Source organism: Monodelphis domestica, chromosome 1 (assembly GCF_027887165.1).
Source record: "Monodelphis domestica isolate mMonDom1 chromosome 1, mMonDom1.pri, whole genome shotgun sequence".
Taxonomy (NCBI): Eukaryota; Metazoa; Chordata; class Mammalia; order Didelphimorphia; family Didelphidae; genus Monodelphis; species Monodelphis domestica.
In genome coordinates, this window is record NC_077227.1 from 325,561,515 (window position 1) to 325,580,676 (window position 19,162).

Sequence of the window (19,162 nt, forward strand, 5' to 3'; positions counted from 1 at the left end):
CTCTAGACATGGAGGGCCAGATGCTGACTGACTGCTAAAAATTATTCATTAAGTACATTGGATTGAGCACTAGGTCCAGAGTCAAAAGGATCTGGGTTCAAATCTGGCATAAGGATTTGAAAAACTGACTAGGGCTGGCTAGATCAGGACAAAAAGATTTAGAACCAGAAAATACCCAGATCTCCTAGTCTTTTTGCAGATAGGAAAACTGATAGGTTAAGTAACTTGCTATGGTTATAATAAGTGACATATCAGAAACTGAAGCACTGTCCTCTGAACCACCATTTCTCTCCTTCTATTCAGCAGTTCAGCCTACATGGAATTTATTTCTGGAAGCTTTTTTTAGTAAAGACTCCACCTCCCACTGCTTAAATCCACAAGTTCCTAGTCATCCAAGCATTGGTCAAAGGATCCAGGGAAGGATAGCCTGGGAAAAAAAGAAGACTCATAGGGACACAGTTAGCTATAGTCTTCTAATATCAGAAAAATTATAATGAAGAAAGTCAATCAATAAACACCGACTAAGTAGCTACTATGTGAGGTTATATAAAGGACAAGTCAGACCCACTGAGGAAAGCAGCCACATTTGCCTGAGGTTGTGAGCAAGATCCCAATCTCTCACACAAAGGGACAGCTGTTCTCAGCCAAAGGCCATCATTAAACCCTGAGTGTCCCCTCACTCTGAAGGGCAAAGAGCAAAGAAGTTCTTGTAACATCATGACTGAAAAGACCGAACCTGCCTTTCCCTAAGTTACGCAGAACAGATTAGCAATCACTGTTTCTCAACTTGCTTATATCAGTAATAGCAACCCTGGCAACGTTGCTGTGTGAAGTAATTTTCATAAACTGTGGGAAAGTACCCCCCCCAGGATGCTGTAATATTTAATATTTTACTCTCTATAAAAGTCTTTCTCTTTGTCACAATAAACAAAGATCATAGTCTCCAGGCGTGCTCTGTCCTCAAAAAGCACGCTGGCCTCACCTTTCCCATCCTTCTCCTTATCTGCCTCTTTCTCTCTGGCTGCTAGTCTCCTGTATAAATGGAGATTTTGAACCCCAGACTTCAATCCCCAGAAGTCCTTGGTGTTTCCCAGAATTCCCTATAATCTCACCTGAGTCCCCAGGTTGGCGAGATCACAATTGGTATTTAACTGGCTGTAACGCCTCCCTCTCTCTTCCATTCCATTGCAATGCTGTAGAAAGTAAGCTAAACGCAAGGATTCTGAGTTGGCTAATCAGCCATGGGCACGTGGTTATTATTTTGTATCCTTGATTTCTAATAATCATTAATAAACCTCAAAAATATAATATTTTTATTACTAGAGACATAATTTAATTTTTACACTCCCTAGCAGGCTAACTCTCCCTCTCCATGGGCACAATGGCCCTGGGATCCAATCACTCATCACCAGACTTCCACACTCCTATATGCCAGGCTCTGGGCTAAGCTCTGGAGATACAAAAAGGCAAAAGATAGTTCCAGTCCTTAAGGAGCTCAGCCTGGTGCAGGAGACAACATACAAAATGGATATATGCAAAGCAAGCAATATGCAAGATAAATAGGAACTAATGAATAGATGGAAAGCACTAGAATTAATAGGGTGTAGAGAAGGCTTCTTTAAAAAATGAGATTTTAGTTGAGACCTAAAGAACTTTTTTGTTTTGTTTTTTTGACTTGCATGAAAGTTAGATTTTTAAAGAAGTTATAAACATTTATTTTTTTAAAAAATCAATTAATTAAGAATTTTTCCCATGGTTACATGATTCATGTTTCTTTCCCTCCTCTTTTCCTCCCCCCTCCCAGAGCTGATGAGCAATTCCACTGAATTATACATGTATCATTAGAACTTAGTTTTAATATGTAATATTACCTATATTTTTATTGTATTTTAATTTATTTGGTTAAATATTTCCAAATTATTGTTATTATCTTTTTTAACCCTTACCTTCCATCTTAGAACCAACACTGTGCATTGGTTCCAAGGCAGAAGAGTATTAAGGGCTAGGCAATGGAGGTTAAGTGACTTGCCCAGGGTCACACAGCTAGGAAGTGTCTGAGGCCAAATTTGAACCCAGGACCTCTCATCTCTGGGTCTGGGTCTTAACCCACTAAGCCACCCAGCTGCCTGCTGCCCCCCATTCCCACCCCTCATTATTTTTTAATCTGGTTCAGATTGCCCTGGGGAGTGTACAGGCTATGTATCTGACATCTCTGTTCTAGGCAATATATCTATTTGTCTGCTGCTTCTGTTCGAGATCTACTCACTTCTCACTTGAAACTTATGATTCTTGCCTGTGAATTAGGCGTTTTCTAATGAGAATAATAATAACAGCCAACATTTCTATAGCATTCAGTATGTGCGAGGCACTGTGATAAACACTTTACAAAGCTCTCATTTGATTCTCATGACAACCCTGGGAAGTAGGTGTTATGATCCTCTTTATACAGACAAAGAAACTGAGAAAGGGGGTTAAGTGACTTGCCCAGGGGATATATATAGTGTCTGAGGCTGGATTGGTACTCACATCCTCCTGACTCCAGCCCTGAAGCTCTATAATCTGTGCCAACTGATCATAGGTATTCTTCCTTCTCAAAGATTCATCCTGGCACCATGATTGCAAGACTGACTCTCCCTGCCTGCAGGTCTTGATTCACCGTTTCCAAGTCCACTATGTTGCTATTCTACTCCCTCTGCTTAGCTCAAGCCTGGATAAGTCAGGATACCTTCAGTTTCAGGGCTTACTGATTATTTCTTACGAAGAGGTGTTGGGTGTTGGGGTCAGGGAGTAGCTAATACTAACTTATTTCTTGGGTGTTCTTGGGTGAGTTGCTTCTGTCTCTGGACCACAGTTTCTCAAACTGTAGGAGGCAGAGATGAACTAGATATCTTCTAAAGCCTCCTTAAACTCTGATTAATTTTTATTTTTGTAGCCAACCATAACTTGACATTTGTATGTCTTTAAGTCCTTCAAAGTATGGTCAGTCTGAGTTGTTCCTAAATAATATACTGGGGCAGAGCCAGGGGTGTGCTGGAGCTGAAACAGGCTCTGAGAACCAATCGTTAAGTTTTTAGTGTGAGCTTTTACACTTGGAAATTGGCAAATGCTTTTTGCTGTTTTTATTCTTTAGTCCTGCCTGACTCTTTGTGATTTCATTTGGGTTTTTTTTTTTAGAAAATACTCAAGTGGCTTGCCATTTTCTTCTCTAACTCATTTTATAGGTAGGGAAACTGAGGCAAAAAGGGTTAAGTGACTTGCCTAGAGTCATACAGGTAGTAAGTGTCTGAGGCTGGATTTGAACCCATGAAGGTTAGTCTTCCTGATTCCAAGACCAGTGCTCCCTTCCTCTCTTCCTCCCCCCACCCCCAGTCTCAGTTGTTAAACACGAGTGCTTCATTGGGCAGGGTTGTCTTGCTCTTTAGGTGAAGGATATACCCTCTCTTCCAATGGTGGAAGTTTCTGCACATTCATTTATTTAAAAGGTATTCACTGAATGCCTTTTGCCTGTAAGGTTCAGTACTAATCCCTGGGAGTGGGGTTAGAGGGACAAAGATGACTTAAGCAGAGTCTTTGCCCTCATGAAGCTAATAGTCTAGTAGGAAAATATAACACCCACCCACAACTTTAATGAAGGACATGTGGGAATTCGACAGCCAAATCTTGGGAGGGAGAAGGCATTCTAGGCATAGGAAAGTGTCAGAAAAATGCAGGAAGAGGCAAATTTGGGGAATAATTGGCCATCAGGCTTGGCCTGGTGAACCAGAGCTACACATGGCTCCTTTCCTTTTGCTTCCTTTCTCACATTTCACAATCACCCTGAGATGTTTCTAACAGATGCTGGCTACAATTCAGCCACCACATAGAGAGGAAACCTGCTGTGGTGAAAAGAAGCAGGCGTACGAGTCAAGAAACCAAAGCTTTAATTGCAGCTCCACCACTCACTTGCTTACTGTCTGACCCTGGCCAAGTTCCTCTTTTTCTCTAGGCCTCTCTTTCCTTAGAACAAAATTCCCAAGTTGGCCTAAATAGTCTCAAGTCCCTTTCCATTTCTGCCATTCATTGGTTCTATGCTTCCAAGGTCCCCTCCAATTCTGACACTCTGCAATCTTATTTCATGAGGTTGTTGTTGTTATTCAGTCATTTTTCAGTTGTATTTGACTCTTCATGACCCCAGTTGGGGTTTTCTCATTCTGGAGTGGTCTGCTATTTCCTTTTCCAGCTCATTTGACAAATAAGAAACTAAGGCAAACAAGGTTATGTGACTTGCCCAAGGTCACATAGCATAAGTGTCTGAAGCCAGACTTGGACTTAGGAAGGTGAGTCTTCTTGACTCCAGGCCTGGCACTCTATCCACTGTGCTGCTCCATTCATTCCACGAGTTGTAATGGCATAAAAATTAACCATTAGTCTTTCACATGAAGAAATTTCCTCTGAAATTCACTTTCTCATGTGCCTTGGGGGTAGGCACGTAGCCAGTGACCCTTCTCTTCTCATGCTAAAATGAAGAAGGTGGCACAATGAATAGAACCTTCAGACTGGAGTCAAGAAGACCTGAGTTCAAATCTAGCCTCAGACACTTACTAATTGTGTGATCCTGGGCAAGTCATTGAAACTTTGTTTACCTCAGTTTCCTTAAATGTAAAATGGGGATAATGATAGAACCCACCTCTCAGAATTATCATGAGGATCAAATAAGGTTATAATTATAAATTGTTCAGTATAGTTCCTGGCAAATATTAAATGCTATATAAATGTCAGCTCTTGATATTATTAAAATTCTAAGACTGCATGACCTGAAGATTTTAAGGTCCTTATTGAAAAATGAAACAGAAAACTGCAAAGCTGTGATTCTCAATATAGACACCAAAAGTCACAATGCCCTGAAAAGTTTTCTTCCACTGTCTCAAAACCCTTTTGCCCTCACTACATCATTTGCACTCCAGGAGTTATTAAATGCCAGGCTGATCAAGCAAACGGAACCCACACCACATGGGTAGGCTCTGCCTCTTGCCTCAAATCTGCAATTCTCAAATGGAGGATGTGCTCACACATCCATCCTCGGGTTCTTTTCTGAGACTTTGAAGATTAAAAATAAACTCCAGATGGGAAGGTGGCAAAAAAGGGTGTTTATTCCAAATACCTGCTATGTCCTCTCTTGTTCTTAGTTGGGGGGAAAATCCTTGGTGGGTAAGTTAAAAATCATCTAATTATTTTGCTCTGTCCCTGGTCCTGTTACAAGTTGAGACTCAGTTAATTCTGAATTTTGGATCAGATGTAACTGCAAGAGGATTGGTCTTGAAGTAGGGAATTGTTGCACAGGGATTCAGTCATGTCTGACTCCTTGTGATCCCATTTGGGTTTTCTTGGCAAAGATAATGGTTTGCCCTTTCCTGGTCTAGATCATTTTACAGATGAAAAATGGAGGCAAACAGGATTAAGTGACTTGCTCAGGGTCACAGGGATAGCAAATATCTGAGGCCAGATTTGAACTCAGAAAGATGAGTCTTCCTAACGCTAGACCTGGTACTCTATCCAGTGTATTATCTAGCTGTCCTGAAATTAGGAGTCCTGGATGCAAATCTAGTTCTGGTACCTAGATAGATAGGGCTAGAGCTGAATTAGACACTAACCTTTACTTTCTTCATATGTAAAATGGGCAAGATAATAATACTTGTGTTACCTATCACTTGGTGCTGTTAGGAAGAAAGGATCTTGTTAACATTAAAGTACCTTGGAAATGGATAGTGGTATATTGAGAGCTGCTTAGACACTGAGAGATTAGGTGATTGTTGTGGGTCACTTAGCCAGGATGCATCAGAGGCAGGGCTTGAACTCAGGTTATACTGATTCTGAGGACACATCTCTGAGCTATAGCCACTATGCCACACTCCCTTTTTTGTTATTCTCAATCATGCTTTACTGTTATTACAAGTACCTTATCAAGTTAGTATTTGAGTTGTCCTGAATATGGAGAATTTTGGCCAGGTGGAAGAACATTTTTAAATCAGGAAAGAACCATAGAGACCATCTGGTTTCATTTCTTTATTTTACAGAGGAGGAAACTGAGGTCCAAAAGAGAGGCTGTGATCTGAGTAAGACCATACATATAATAAGTTACAGAACCAGAACTGGAACTCTGGTCCCTTGACACATAGTCTGTTGCTCTTTCCACAGCACCTCTACCGACTTTTTAATCTGTCCAAAGAACTCCCCAGATAGTGATGATTCTTTAAACTACGCACCATGAGAATTGTTTGAAGGAACTAGAGATTTTTAGCCCAGAGAAGAAGAAACTCAGAGATAACAAGAAAAGTGTCAGGAGTGGCTGCCCCTTGGGCTTGTCTTATATAGCTACAAAGAGCAGTGCTGCGACCAGGGGGTAGAAATTACAGGGATTGCCTCTCAAAGCCAGATTTTCACCCCACATAAGGAAGAACTTTCTAATAACCAGAATTGCTTGGCAATTGAATGAAATGCCTTGTGAGAAGAATTCCCCAGTTGTTGGAATTGATCCACTATATTTCCTGAATAATGTCCAATAGGCATCATGTGCTCAGTATGTTGGCCTATTTGGGTTTGGCGTGGGTTTAAGGATATTCTGCATCCCATATCATTTTAGCCCTTTAATGATCATTTGGTTTAATATTACATAATCTGGATAATGTGGACAAGAGCCTTATCTGAACATTGGGCATAACTTATAAACTGGCCAATTTCCTCAACTGTAAATTTAGTGGTGGTAGTTGTGGGCATAGGACAAGATCTGTGTTTCTCAAACCTTTTGGTCTCAGGAACCCTTTACCTATTTAAAAATCACTGAGTTTTAGTGGCAAAACACCCCAATAAAAAGATCTTTGCCCAGAGTCAGTCGCCACTGCACAACAAATATGATATGTGTATTAGAAGTGACACTGGTGCTTGTCAAATTGTAATAACTAGATACTCTGGCTTGACTAGAGAGATACTAGGGGAAACCTGAAAATGCCTAGTTGTAATGAAGACAGAGATACTAGGGGAACACTCGAGGGTGTCTATCAATTCCCTGGATGGCTAATTGATTGATATTTTTTCCTACCCTCCTCCTCCCTCAATACCACCCTTCACCACCCTCTTCTGAAGCCTTTAGTTTCACCCCTCCCCACCTCATTCCCTGAGTGGACTATGAGATTTATGAGGAAAAACTCCTTTCTCTTTCTTTCTCAAGTAAGGGGGTTTATTGGGAAAGACAGGACAAGGATGGAAATTGAGGTGAGAGGGATGAGGTTTTCTCTAGTCTAAAATGAGGGTTAGGAGGATTTTGGGAAATGTCAGTCCTGTCACAGCTATGACACAAAGTCTGTCAGGGAGTTATGAAGGGCAATTGATTTTCTTCTGTCTTCTAATCAGCCCAGTATATAACGGTCTATCACCAACATCACCACACCAAAGCCTCAGCCTAAGTCAGAAGAAGCCAGTCTCCCCCTTGGTCAGAAGCCAAGGAAATCTCCTGGCCAGGCTCCAACTGACTTTCCTGGGAACATTCTCTTTGGAATGTTCACCTTGATTGACAAATGACGTCCCCAGCTTTCTGTCTTGCATGCATGAAAATTCTCTCTTCCTTCATGCATCTTCCACACATGTTACCTCACTTCACTAGGTACTGGCGATACAAGCACAAAGAATGAAGCAAAGAGCTTACATTCGAATAGGATAGACAAGATAGATGAAAATTAGGATGAACTATTACAGATAAAAAACCCCTAAACTCTTCTCCCAAAAATTTTTGTCTGTGCGTGAGAGATATTTATTATAGTAGAAATTAAAAAAACTTAGCATTATTATGAAAATGGTTTTGATTTCACAGACCTTCTGAAAGGGTCTCAGGGTCTCTCAGGTATCTTTGGATCACACTTTCTTAAATGTTAGATCATATGATTTCTTTTTTGTTCCCAAAAAAATCTTATATTCTGACATAGAATCAATAAAAAGCACGAGATGGTTCCAAGGCAGAAGAACAGTAAGAGCTAGGCAATTGGGGTTAAATGACTTGCCTGCGGTAACATAGCCAATAAATGTCTGAGGTCAGACTTGAACCTAGGACCTTGCATCTCCAGGTCTGGTGCTATATCCATTGAGCCCCTAGCTGCCCCTTGAAGTGCTAATATTCTATGTTCTATGATTCTAAGGCCCCCCTTCCATCTGCTTTGCAGGCTTTGGTCTCAAGGTTTAGGGCACTGATAAGTTAAGTGATTAGCCTGGAGTTAAATAACACTGCTATTATTCGAACCCAGGTCTTCCTTTACTCCAAGGCTAGCTTTCCAACTACTATCCCACAACTCTGTAGAAGAGACCTTAGAGAACATCTACATCCAGTACCCTAATTTTACAAAGCGAATCAAAGCAATAGGTTTTTATTTTATTAAATGGTGGCTCCATAGGCACTATGTTAGAGAGTGAAGATCCAAGGACAAAGAAGAAAAGTTCTTTCCTCAAAAAGTTTAGGTTCTTTTTTTTTAAACCCTTACCTTATGTTTTAGAATCAATACTGTATTGGTTCCAAGGCAGAAGAGTGGTAAGGATTAGGCAATGGGGGTTAAGTGACTTTCCCAGGGTCACACAGCTAGGAAGTATCTCAAGCCAGATTTAAACCCAAATCCTTGTGAATCTAGGTCTGGTGCTCTAATCCATTCTGCTACTTAGCTGCCCTGAGCTTAGGTTCTTTTGAGGGAGACAGGTACGCATGTTTATAGGTATTTAGAAAATATAGCGCAACTAGGAGGCATAGTGGTTAGAGTGCTGGGCTTGGTGTCAGCAAGACTCAGATAAAATTTGGCCTTAGACACTTACTGGTTGGGTGACTCTGGGCAAGACACTAAACCCTGTTTGCCTCAGTTTCCTCATCAGTAAAATGAGCTGAAGAAGGAAAGGACAACACTCCAGTGTGTTTGCCAAGAAAATCCCTAATGGGGCCACAAAGAGTTGGCTACAACTGAAACAGTGGAACAATAACAACAAGAAAACATATACAAAAAAGACATAAGTGTTGGGGGCAGCTATGTGGCTCTGTGGATTGAGAGTAAGGACTAGGGATGGGAAGTCCTGGGTTCAAATACGACTCCAGACATTTCCTAACTGTGTGACTGGGCAAGTCACTTAATCCCCAATGTGTAGCCCTTACTGCTCTTCTGCCTTGAAACCAATGCACAGTATTGACTCTAAGAAGAAAGGTGTTTTTAAAAAAAGATAAAGTGATTTATTTTCCCTGAGGAAGTAGGAAAGGCTTCATGTAGAAGGTGGAACTTGACTTGAATCTTGAAAAAAATTAGGGATTCTAAGAGCAGAGATAAGGAAGGAAGATGTTCTCAGAATAGATGACAGCTAGTATACAAACACATAGATGCTGAGATGTATCATGTGTGAAGAATAGTAAGAGAGACAATTTGAGAGCAAGCTGGGTGGCTCAGTGAACAGAGAGCCAGGTCTAGAGATTGGGATATCCTGCATTTAAATCTGGCCTCAGATACTTCCTAGCTGTGTGACCCTGGGCAGGTCACTTAACCCCCACTGCCTGACCCATACTGCTCTTCTGCCCTAGAACTGATACTTAGTATTGATTCTAAGACAGAAGGTAAAGGGCTGGGGAAAAAGGCAATGTGGCTGGACCCTAAAGTGTACAAATTGGAAAAATGGACAAGGAGACTGAGAAGGTAAGTTTAGGCCAAGCTGTAAAGAGATTTGGGTATCAGACAGAGACAATTACAAGTTTATTGAGTAGTGGAGCAACATGGTCAGACCGACACTTCAGGACAATCATTTTGGCAACTTATGGAGATTGACTTGTAGTGAGGAAGACTTGAGGTTAGGAGATCAATTAGGAGCTCTTTACACTAGTCCAGACAAAACATAAGGAAAGCCTGAACTAGGCTGGTGGCTGTGTGAGTGGACAGAAGGGGAAGGATGTAAAACTAACAATAGCTAGTATTTATTTAGCTCCTTAAAGTTTGCAAACACTATATAATGTGTACAGGCACCTAGGTGGTGCAGTGGAGAAAGGGTAGGACTTGGAGTCAAATTGGGTTTCAGACACTGACTAGTTGTATGACCCTGTTTGCCTCTGTTTCCTCATTCATAAAATGAGCTGGAGAATGATATGGCTAATTGCTCCTGAATCTTTGCCAAAAAAATCTTTGCCAGGAGTCAGACAGAACTGAACAACAAGTGTGATATCTTATCTCACTTCATTGGGCACTGGGGATATAAGTACAAAGAATGAAGCAATTTCTATTTACAGACAGATATCTTACATTCTAATAGGATAAACAAATACAGATAAAAATTAGAATAGACAAAAATAGGAGAGTCAAATACCAATAAAAAGTCCCTTAATCCTGTTTGCCTCAGTTTCCTCATCTGTAAAATGAGCTGGAGAAAGAAATAGAAAATGACCCTGGAATCCTTGCCCAGAAAACCCCAAATGGGGTCTTGAAGAGTCAGACATAAATGGAAATGACTGAACAACAAAAGCAGAGACAAGGTTGCTCATCCAAGTTGGGAGGGTAACCTTGAATAAGAAGATCATTTGGAAACTGCTAGTTGAAATGTTCTGATGTGAAATTGTTGTCTCTCCTATTAGACTGTGAGCTCCTTGAGGGCAGAGACTATATTTTTATCTTTGTACCCCCAGGGTTTACCATCATGGTGCCTGGCACATAAATAAGGGCCTGATGAAAGGGAGACTCTCAGATTCCACAGATCATCCAGTCTTCCCACCCAAGCCTGATTCATTGGGTTAATGCCTAGAATCCAAGATCTTACTGGGTCTCCATCCATGTTTCATATTTAATGTCTCAGGCTAATGATGCAGGTTGTGTACCAATACTCACCTGTTGATCTTGAAGCTTAACACCCACGACTCTAAAGGTATTGCTGGCATTATTGTGGTAGATGTTGACCCGGCTGAATCCCTGCTGTCCTGGTTTGATTGGCACCCATTTCTTACTGGTGTCATCGTAGACCATCACGGAAGCCCGGGCTTGGCAAATACTCTGTTCACTGGAGAGCAAAGGAAATACAAAGATCAGAGCAGTAGTCAGATTCCTTTTGCCCTTGCTCTATATTGTGCTGGGAGAGCCTGACTAACATAATGGAGAATTTCTCACAATCGGAGTTGTGATTTAATGCCATTTAAGGAGCAGAAAATATTCATCTAGTCAGGAATGGAAAGGGAAATTCCTAAATAAAGGTTGAGAGGTTAAACTTTATAACCTCCAAGAGTTGCCTCTCAAATTTGTGATGCTATGAGTCTTAGATGATGCAAGTTTATGATTCTAAAACTTTATAGATTCTAAGATTCTATGAAGGAGAATTAACACTTTATAATGTTATAAAATTTACAGAGCATTTTACAAATATTATCTTATTTAGGAGTAGGGTAGTAGGTAGGGATTGAGAGCCAGGCTCAGAGATGGGAGGTCCTGGGTTCAAATCTGGCCTCAGACACTTCTTAGCTGTGTGACCCTGGGCAAGTTACTTAACCCCCATTGCCTAGCCCTTACCATTCTTTTGCCTTGGAACCAATACACAGTATCGATTCTAAGATAAAAGGTAAGGGTTTAAAACAAAACAAACAAAAATATTATCTTATTTTATCCTCAAGCCTAGGGGTAGGTGCTATATTTATGTGTAAAATTACAATTTTATGAGGCAGCTAGGTGGTTCAATGGATAGAGAGCCAGGGCTAGAGATGGGAGGTCCTGGGTTCAAATGTGAACTCAGACATGTCCTAGCAGTGTGATCCTGGGCAAGTCACTTAACTCCAATTGTCTGTCTCTTACCACTCTTCTGCCTTGGAACCAATATTTAATATTGATTCCAAGACAGAAGGCAAGAGTTTTCCAAAAAATGATAATTTTACATGTCTCAGACTTAAATTACTTTGCTCAGAGTTACATGGCTAGTAAGTGTCTGAGGCTCAATTTGAACTCAGGTCTTCTTGACTACAGGTCCATCAATTTTACCCACTGTTCTACCTAGTTGTCTTTTACTAAACAGATAATAAATAATAGCAGTGGAGCAAATTTTTTTGTATCCCAGAGGATACTTGAAGACCGCTTCCTCCTATCTCCCTTTCTCATATCTCCTGAACGTGGCCTGAATTTATATTTTTGTTTCAGGGTATAGAGGTGAGGCAAACTATAATACAAAGACTTCTAGAGCTGGAAGGGACACTAGGGATCATCTAGTCTAAATCCATCCTTTTGTAGAACGCAGGTAATAGTCTTATTAGACCCGGCTGCCTATGAACAGTAAAATGTAGGATAAATGTTGTTGTTCAGTTGTTTCCAACTTTTTGTGACTCCATTTGGTTTTTTAAATTTTTTGCAAAGATACTGGAGTAGTTTGTCATTTCCTTCTCCAGCTCATTTTACAGATGGGGAAACTAGGGCAAATGGAATTAAGTGACTTGCCCAGGGTCACACAGCTAGAAAGTGTATGAAATCACATTTGAATTCAGAAAGATGATTTTTCCTGAGTCCAGCCCTGGTACTCTATCCACTAGCTGCCCCAGCATAAATCTATTTCAATCTAATGAGCTATACATTTCTGTAATATAACAGCAGCACAGCATTTTCAAATAAGTAGGCAATAATATGATCAGGTAATTTTCATAAGAAAGAGGCATTATAATAACACCTTGTCTTTCTGGAACTCTGCTTTCCAAAAACCACATTGCTTTAGAATGTAGCCCAGAAAAAGAAAGGAAGGGGAAAAATGCATTTGAGTAGCAAGAGAGTGATGTCACAGTGATGCCTGCACAAAGCCCATGCATTTGCTCAGTCTTTCATTCAGATCTTATTAATTCTTACGTTATACCTAGTTCTAACAGATCGACTAATCTGATTTCCCAGGCCATAGCAAATTTAGAAAAAGGAAATGAGAAGTGAGAGAAGAGAGGTTGCTATGGGTAGGTCCCCCCAAGAGAGGGAGAGGTGACAGCTGAAAGTGTAGGAGGTGTCAGAAACACTAAAAAGCAAACATAAGAACTCAGAAAACACAGCAGTTTGTGGCTTAGTGTAGGGACAAAGCAGCTTCACATACTGCAATTGGCCTAGTGGGTATCAGTATTAGAATATGAAATAAAAAATTGCTGCTTATTATATTACTTTTAGAAAGAAAGAAAAAAGAAAGAGAAATAAAGGAGGAAAGAAGAAGGAAGGAGGGAGGGAAGAAGGAAAAAAGAAAGAGAGAAAGGGAGGGATGGATGGAGGAAAAGGGAGAGAGGAAGATGGAGGGAGGGAGAGAGGGAAGAAAAAAAGGAAGAGAGAGAGAGAGGGAAGGAGGGAAGGAAGAGAAGGAAGAAAGAAAAGAAAGAAAGGGAAATAAAGAAAGGAAAGAGGAAAGAAGAAAGGAAAAAGGAAAGAAGGGAAGAAAGGAAGGGAGGAGAGAGGGAAAGAGAGAAAGTAAAGAAAGAAATAAAGAAAGGAAGGAGGAAATAAAAAGAAAGGGAGGGAGGAAGAAAGAGAAAGAAAGAAACAAAGAAAGGAAGGAAGAAAAAAGAAAGAGAGAATGGAAAAATAAAGAAAGGAAGAAAGGAAAAAAGAAAGGAAGAGGGAAAGAAAGAAAGGAAGGAAGGTAGAAAGGAAGGAAAGAAGAAAGGAAGGAATATTAGGATTCAAAAAATTAGGTTATTTGCCTTTCAAATGATAGAGATGTATATGGTCCATTTCAGAAAGACTTCCAACCCAGAAAACAAAAAATGACATATAAATGTTAATTCTTAATAATTTTATATTATATACTAATAATATAATAATATTACAATAATGTTATAATAAATTATGAATGAATATACTTACTATATTAACAATACAACACAATATATTATTCAATATACTGGTATATTAAGTTATATAATATATTATGGTATATTAATAAGACTTAATTCATTATATATACATTGTGTATAGACACATATATGTATACACACATGAATACATTCACATATCTAAATAAAATAGTTTTATTTCTATACTAAATATGTGTTTATTATATATTTATATGATATATATAAATGTGCTTAAAGTAGTAAACCCAGTGACTCAGAAAGTTGGCTTCCTAAAATGCCTCATTCCTGAGGCTCTGAAAACGATGAGGCTTTTTCTAAACAAATGCTTCGTTACTGGGCAGCAGTGTGCATCAGCCCTTGTGACACTACCTGGTCATTTTGCTCGTTCCCGGGGTGGGCAGGCAGGGGAATGGAGATGGAAGTGGGGAGAGTGACTCTCAAATGGGTTGGCCCAGGTCTGAAGAGATTCTTGTCTGGCTTCTGGCTGTGCAGTCATAGATAGATAAGCTCATATGAAGGGGACTTTTGAAATCTGAGGGTATATTCTATGACCACTTTACCACCCAGCCAGTCACCTATTAAGGGCTTCCAAAGGACCAATTTCCTGCTAAGCAATGCAATACAAAGAAAGGCAACTCTGTCCCCCCAAACAAACAAACTAAATCTAGCTGAAACTTGAAGCCAGGGCTTAGGAAAAGGCAGAGCTCAGGAGCATCCCAGGCATGGGAGATAGTCAATGAAAATGTGTCGAGTTAGGACATATAGTGTCTAGTGTGGAGGACTTGATGGAAGCCAGTGTGAATAAAGAGCAAGATCTATGTCTGTGAGGGTAGGTGGGAGCCAGGTTAGGAAGGACTTTAAAAGCCAAACAGAAGATTTAATCCTTGATCCTAGAGGACAGAGAGAGCCACTGGACTGAACTGAATGGGCTCTGGATGTGTGTGTGTGTGCGTGTGTGTGTGTGTGTGTGTGTGTGTGAGATGACAAAATCAGCTTTCTTTATTAGAAAGCTCATTCTAATGGTTAAATGGAAGATGGACTGGAGTGGAGAGAGACTTGTGTCAAGGACACCAGCCAGAAGGCTATCAAAAGAGTCCATGTATGAGGTGATGATGGGTAGCCAGGAGGCCCAGGTCTGGAGTCAAGAAGACTAATTTTCTTGAGTTCAAATCCAGTCTCAGACACTTGCTAGTTGTGTGACCCTGGACAAGTCACTTAACCCTATTTGCCTCAGTTTCCTCATCTGTAAAATGAGCTGGAGAAGGAAATGGCTAATCACTCCAATATCTTTGTGAAGAAAACCTCAAAAAGGGTCGCAAAGAGTCAAATGCAATTGACCAACAACAGTACCATATGCCTGACTTCCCTCATAGGATCAGTACTTGGGTAGATCAAAAGAGATTGTGTGGGAGGTCCTAGGTTCAAATTTAGCCTCAGACACTTCCCAGCTGTGTGACCTTGGGCAAGTCACTTAACCCCCATTGCCTAGCCTTTACCATTCTTCTGTCTTGGAAACAATACACAGTATTGTTTCCAAGACAGAAGGTAAGGGCTTTAAAAAAAGAGAGAGAGAGAGAGAGAGAGATTGTGCCAGTATTTTGGAACATGTAAAGTTTAATTTGGACACCATAAAGTGTTGCATATATATAAATGAGGGATGGTTATTGTCTTGGTTACAGTGGAGGATGTTCCTGCAAATACAATCAGGGGAGGCAGGGAGGCCAGGCTCCAAGAATGAGTTTGGAAAGCCCTGACTTGTTTACTTTAAGCCCAAGAGAGGCCAAATGTAACTCTGGACAATCTGGCTTGAAACCCATCCATTAGCAAACCTCCCCCACCGAGGACAAAGTAATTTGCACAGAGAAGCCAGTGGTTTATAAAAATAAATCTGCCTGTGCTTAGCCACTGGGCTGAATTGAGACTTGTCCTTAGAGCTCTGAGCTGGCGAGAAGAAGAAAAAAACTGTTTGCTTTGAGATTTTTTTCAAACATTCATTTCTCTCTGGAACATGTCCTCGGCCAGCCTGAGTCACAAAAATAGGATCCTAGAGTTGAAAGGATTGTAGAGTAGGTTTAGTTCAACTCTGCACTATGGATGAGCCCTAACTGGAGCAGTCCAGATAAATGAGAATGAAGCCTCTGCTTGTATAATTCCAGGGATGGGGAGCTCACTTCTTTTAGCTTTCATTGTTAAGAAGTGGGTCCTCATATAGAGAGATAACAGCTTTCTCTTGTGGCTTCTGGGACTTGGCCCCAGTTCTGTCCTCAGGAGGCAAAGAACAACACATTTAGTGCTTTTAAATTTAATTGTCTTTAAGATTTTTGATTATAATGATTAGATCCCTGATAACAAACCTTCTCACATCCAGATTAAACATCTCTCCCTGACAATTCTTTTAAATAATTCTCATATGGTAGGGTTTCTGGTCCTCTCATGATCTTCATCAACCAATAAGCAAGAATTTTCTAAGCATTTACTATTTGCTAAGTACTGTGCTAGGCACGATGGGGACACAAAGAACCCAAAATGGAACAGTTCCAGTTCTGAAGTAGCTTGTTACATGCTAAAGGGGGCTGGGGGAAGGGGAGGAGAAAGGCAAGGAAGAGCGGTGGGTAACATTGTATTTCTATTTTATATATGCAGAGCAAATGCAAAATAAATAAATATGAGGGAGTTAAAGCACAAAGAAGTTAGTGATCACCATCTGGATGGACTCCTCCACTGCAAATGGCCCTCCTGAAAAGTCAGTACAATACAACCTTGACATTTGGTTAGTCTGGTCAAGATCAATACTTTTATGGCGTTTTGCAATTTAGAAAGTACTTTACATATACTTTTGGATTAGATCCCAGGTCTTCTACTGACCAGCTTGGGGCTCTTCCTTCCATACCACAATTCCTCCCCAGGATTAAAGAGGAAAAGAATGTTTATCTGCTAAACAAACATTTACTGAGCTGTGCTGGCTCTGAGGAGAATACAAAGTTTAGGTAAGATACAGTCCCTGCCCTCACAAAATGTAATGTCTAGGAGAGGAATAAAATACAGTCAGAGGGGGCAGCTGGGTGGCTCAGTGGACACAGAGAGCCAGGACTGGAGACAGGAGGTCCCGGCTTCAAATCTGACCTGGGACCCTTCCTAGCTATGTGACCATGGGCAAGTCATTTGACCCCATTTTGCCTAGCTCTTACCACTCTTCTGCCTTGGAAGCAAACCTTAGGATCCTGTAATTGGAAAATCTTGGACCTTTGGACCTCATCTCCCAGAATTCTTTTCTTGTCCCAAGAATCTTTTTTCCTTTGTTCACATTTGTTATAAGTTTTGGTGACTCCTTCCTCTCTCTCTTTTTCATGTGTGCAGCTGTGAAAGTGCATTTTCTTTACTGAGGTTTTTCTTCCCTTGCTTCAAGTTTTATTATTAATAAATCTTATAAATATGATACTTGGAGTATTGGATATTAATTTTTAAAATCTACAGTATCAAGTTTAAGATGAAGGTTAAAAAAGATACAGTTACAGAACTGAATATTACATGATAAGAACAAGGGAGAGGAATAAAACAAAGTTCTAAATTGGTTCTTGGCAGCTAGGTAGCACAGTGGACAGTTCAAATCTGACTTCAGATACTTATTATCTATGTGATCCTGGGCAAGTCACATAATCTTGTTTGCCCCAGGTTTTCTCATCTATAAAATGAGCTGGAGAAGGAAATGGCAAATTCCTCTAGTATTTTTTTCATAGAAAACCCCAAGGGGAGTCTCAGTGAGTCAGATACAACTGAGAAATGACTGCATCCCCAAAACAAAAAGTTGATTCTGTAGGAGAAGGCAGGCTCTTTGGCCCTGAGTGTGGCATCTGGCTTAGATATGCCTTTCTCTGTATAGATTGCTCCCTCCATTAATGTGGATTGCAGCCTTTCATGGTTTCTCTGAGGGTGCCATAAGATCACATATTTAGGATTTGAAGGGGCCTTATAGGCCAATTAGTTTAACCCCTCATTTTATCAGTAACTAATTTGGGCCTAGAAAGGGTAATTAACAACTTGTCCAAAATTATACAAGCTCCTGCTTGTATACATGGTAACACAATATATTATATATTATTATAGTTATATATGATTACATATTATTAATAGTACCTATTATATGCATATGTACACAATAATCACATGTGTGTAACATTTTAAGGTTTGCAAGGTTTACATTAAGTTATTTTTAAAATATTTTTTAAAAATTCAACCACTTAACAGCTTTTACTCCCGTAGTGGTACACAGTTTATAAAGTGCTTCAATCCATCCTTGAAGAGGGCCTGCCTCTCCAAAAATCTGTATGTGAGACCCAGTCACCTGGAGGGAAGCCAAAGACTGGGAAACGATGCGAAGGGGTTTTAGGACTAAGAAAGGGAACACATATAGAAAATAACAGAAAAGAGACAGAGAAGGTTGCAGCTTGATGTCTATCAGGGAGACAAGTCTGAGAGCAAGAAAGAGTTTGTCCCCATCTGAGCAGTTTATTGTATCCTTTTTTAGCATTGGGGCTTTTCAGGGTATCCACTGAACAAAGGAACCAGCAAAGGTTTTTACATAATATTACATGACCAATTACAAAGATAACGAACAGGTGTTACCACAATTGTTCAGCCAGGTGATCAAAAAAAGAAGCTCATTTTAAAGTTCTTCCTGACTTAATAACTTTCTTTTTCTCAGGAACCCTGGTCCAAACTTATTCAGATGTTATGTATAAATCTTACAGATTCAAAAAGATCTATTTCCAGCCTGTCTGCCAGAAGCAGACTTCAGCTGAAGCTTAATTTTTAAGTTCAACAATTTGTTATAATCCCAATGCAATTTAAGGATCCGGTATATATCAACCATGTGAAATATTAATAATATATTCATATAAGTCTGATCCATGAACACTTTGCTCATTGGTACCAGCTTTTGAACACAGCTCCAATACCTTCATGATTTGTCATTACTGAAACCCTTCAATCCTCTCCTTTGATTCTCGATACTCTGGGAAATAGATAATTTGAGTATTTGTTTTTCCCCATTTTATGGACAAGGCAACTTAGGGCAATTTGCTTCCTCTGTACCAGCTTGAAGTGAATTGCCCAATGTCGTATAGTTCATCTGTGGGACAGCTGGGACCTGAAGTCTGGTCCTTGTCAAATAGTCCAAGGTTCTTTCCCCTGTACTCTGATGATCCTCCTAGTAGAGGTAGAATCTTGGACTAGGGGGATGGAAAGGAAATCCTCTAGATTTATCATGGACCACAGGGCTGAGCCAAGATTACCCAGACAGCCTGCCCTTCAGTCAGGGTACCCACAGCCTTACTTCCT

The 19,162-nt window shown here is 40.2% G+C and overlaps 1 protein-coding gene across 11 annotated transcripts in view; it reads right to left on the reverse strand.

Annotated features, from left to right (window-relative positions):
- Positions 1-19,162, reverse strand: part of EVL (Enah/Vasp-like) — a 272,883-nt gene that overhangs the window by 100,802 nt on the left and 152,919 nt on the right. For all 11 annotated transcript variants that reach the window (XR_008915092.1, XM_056811275.1, XM_056811274.1 and 8 more), the window contains exon 2: positions 10,863-11,031. Coding sequence is in view for 10 of the 11 variants with exons in the window: in XM_056811275.1 (XP_056667253.1) it covers positions 10,863-11,031 (169 nt within the window). In the remaining variant the exon portion in view is untranslated. The remainder of the gene's footprint in view (positions 1-10,862; positions 11,032-19,162) is intronic.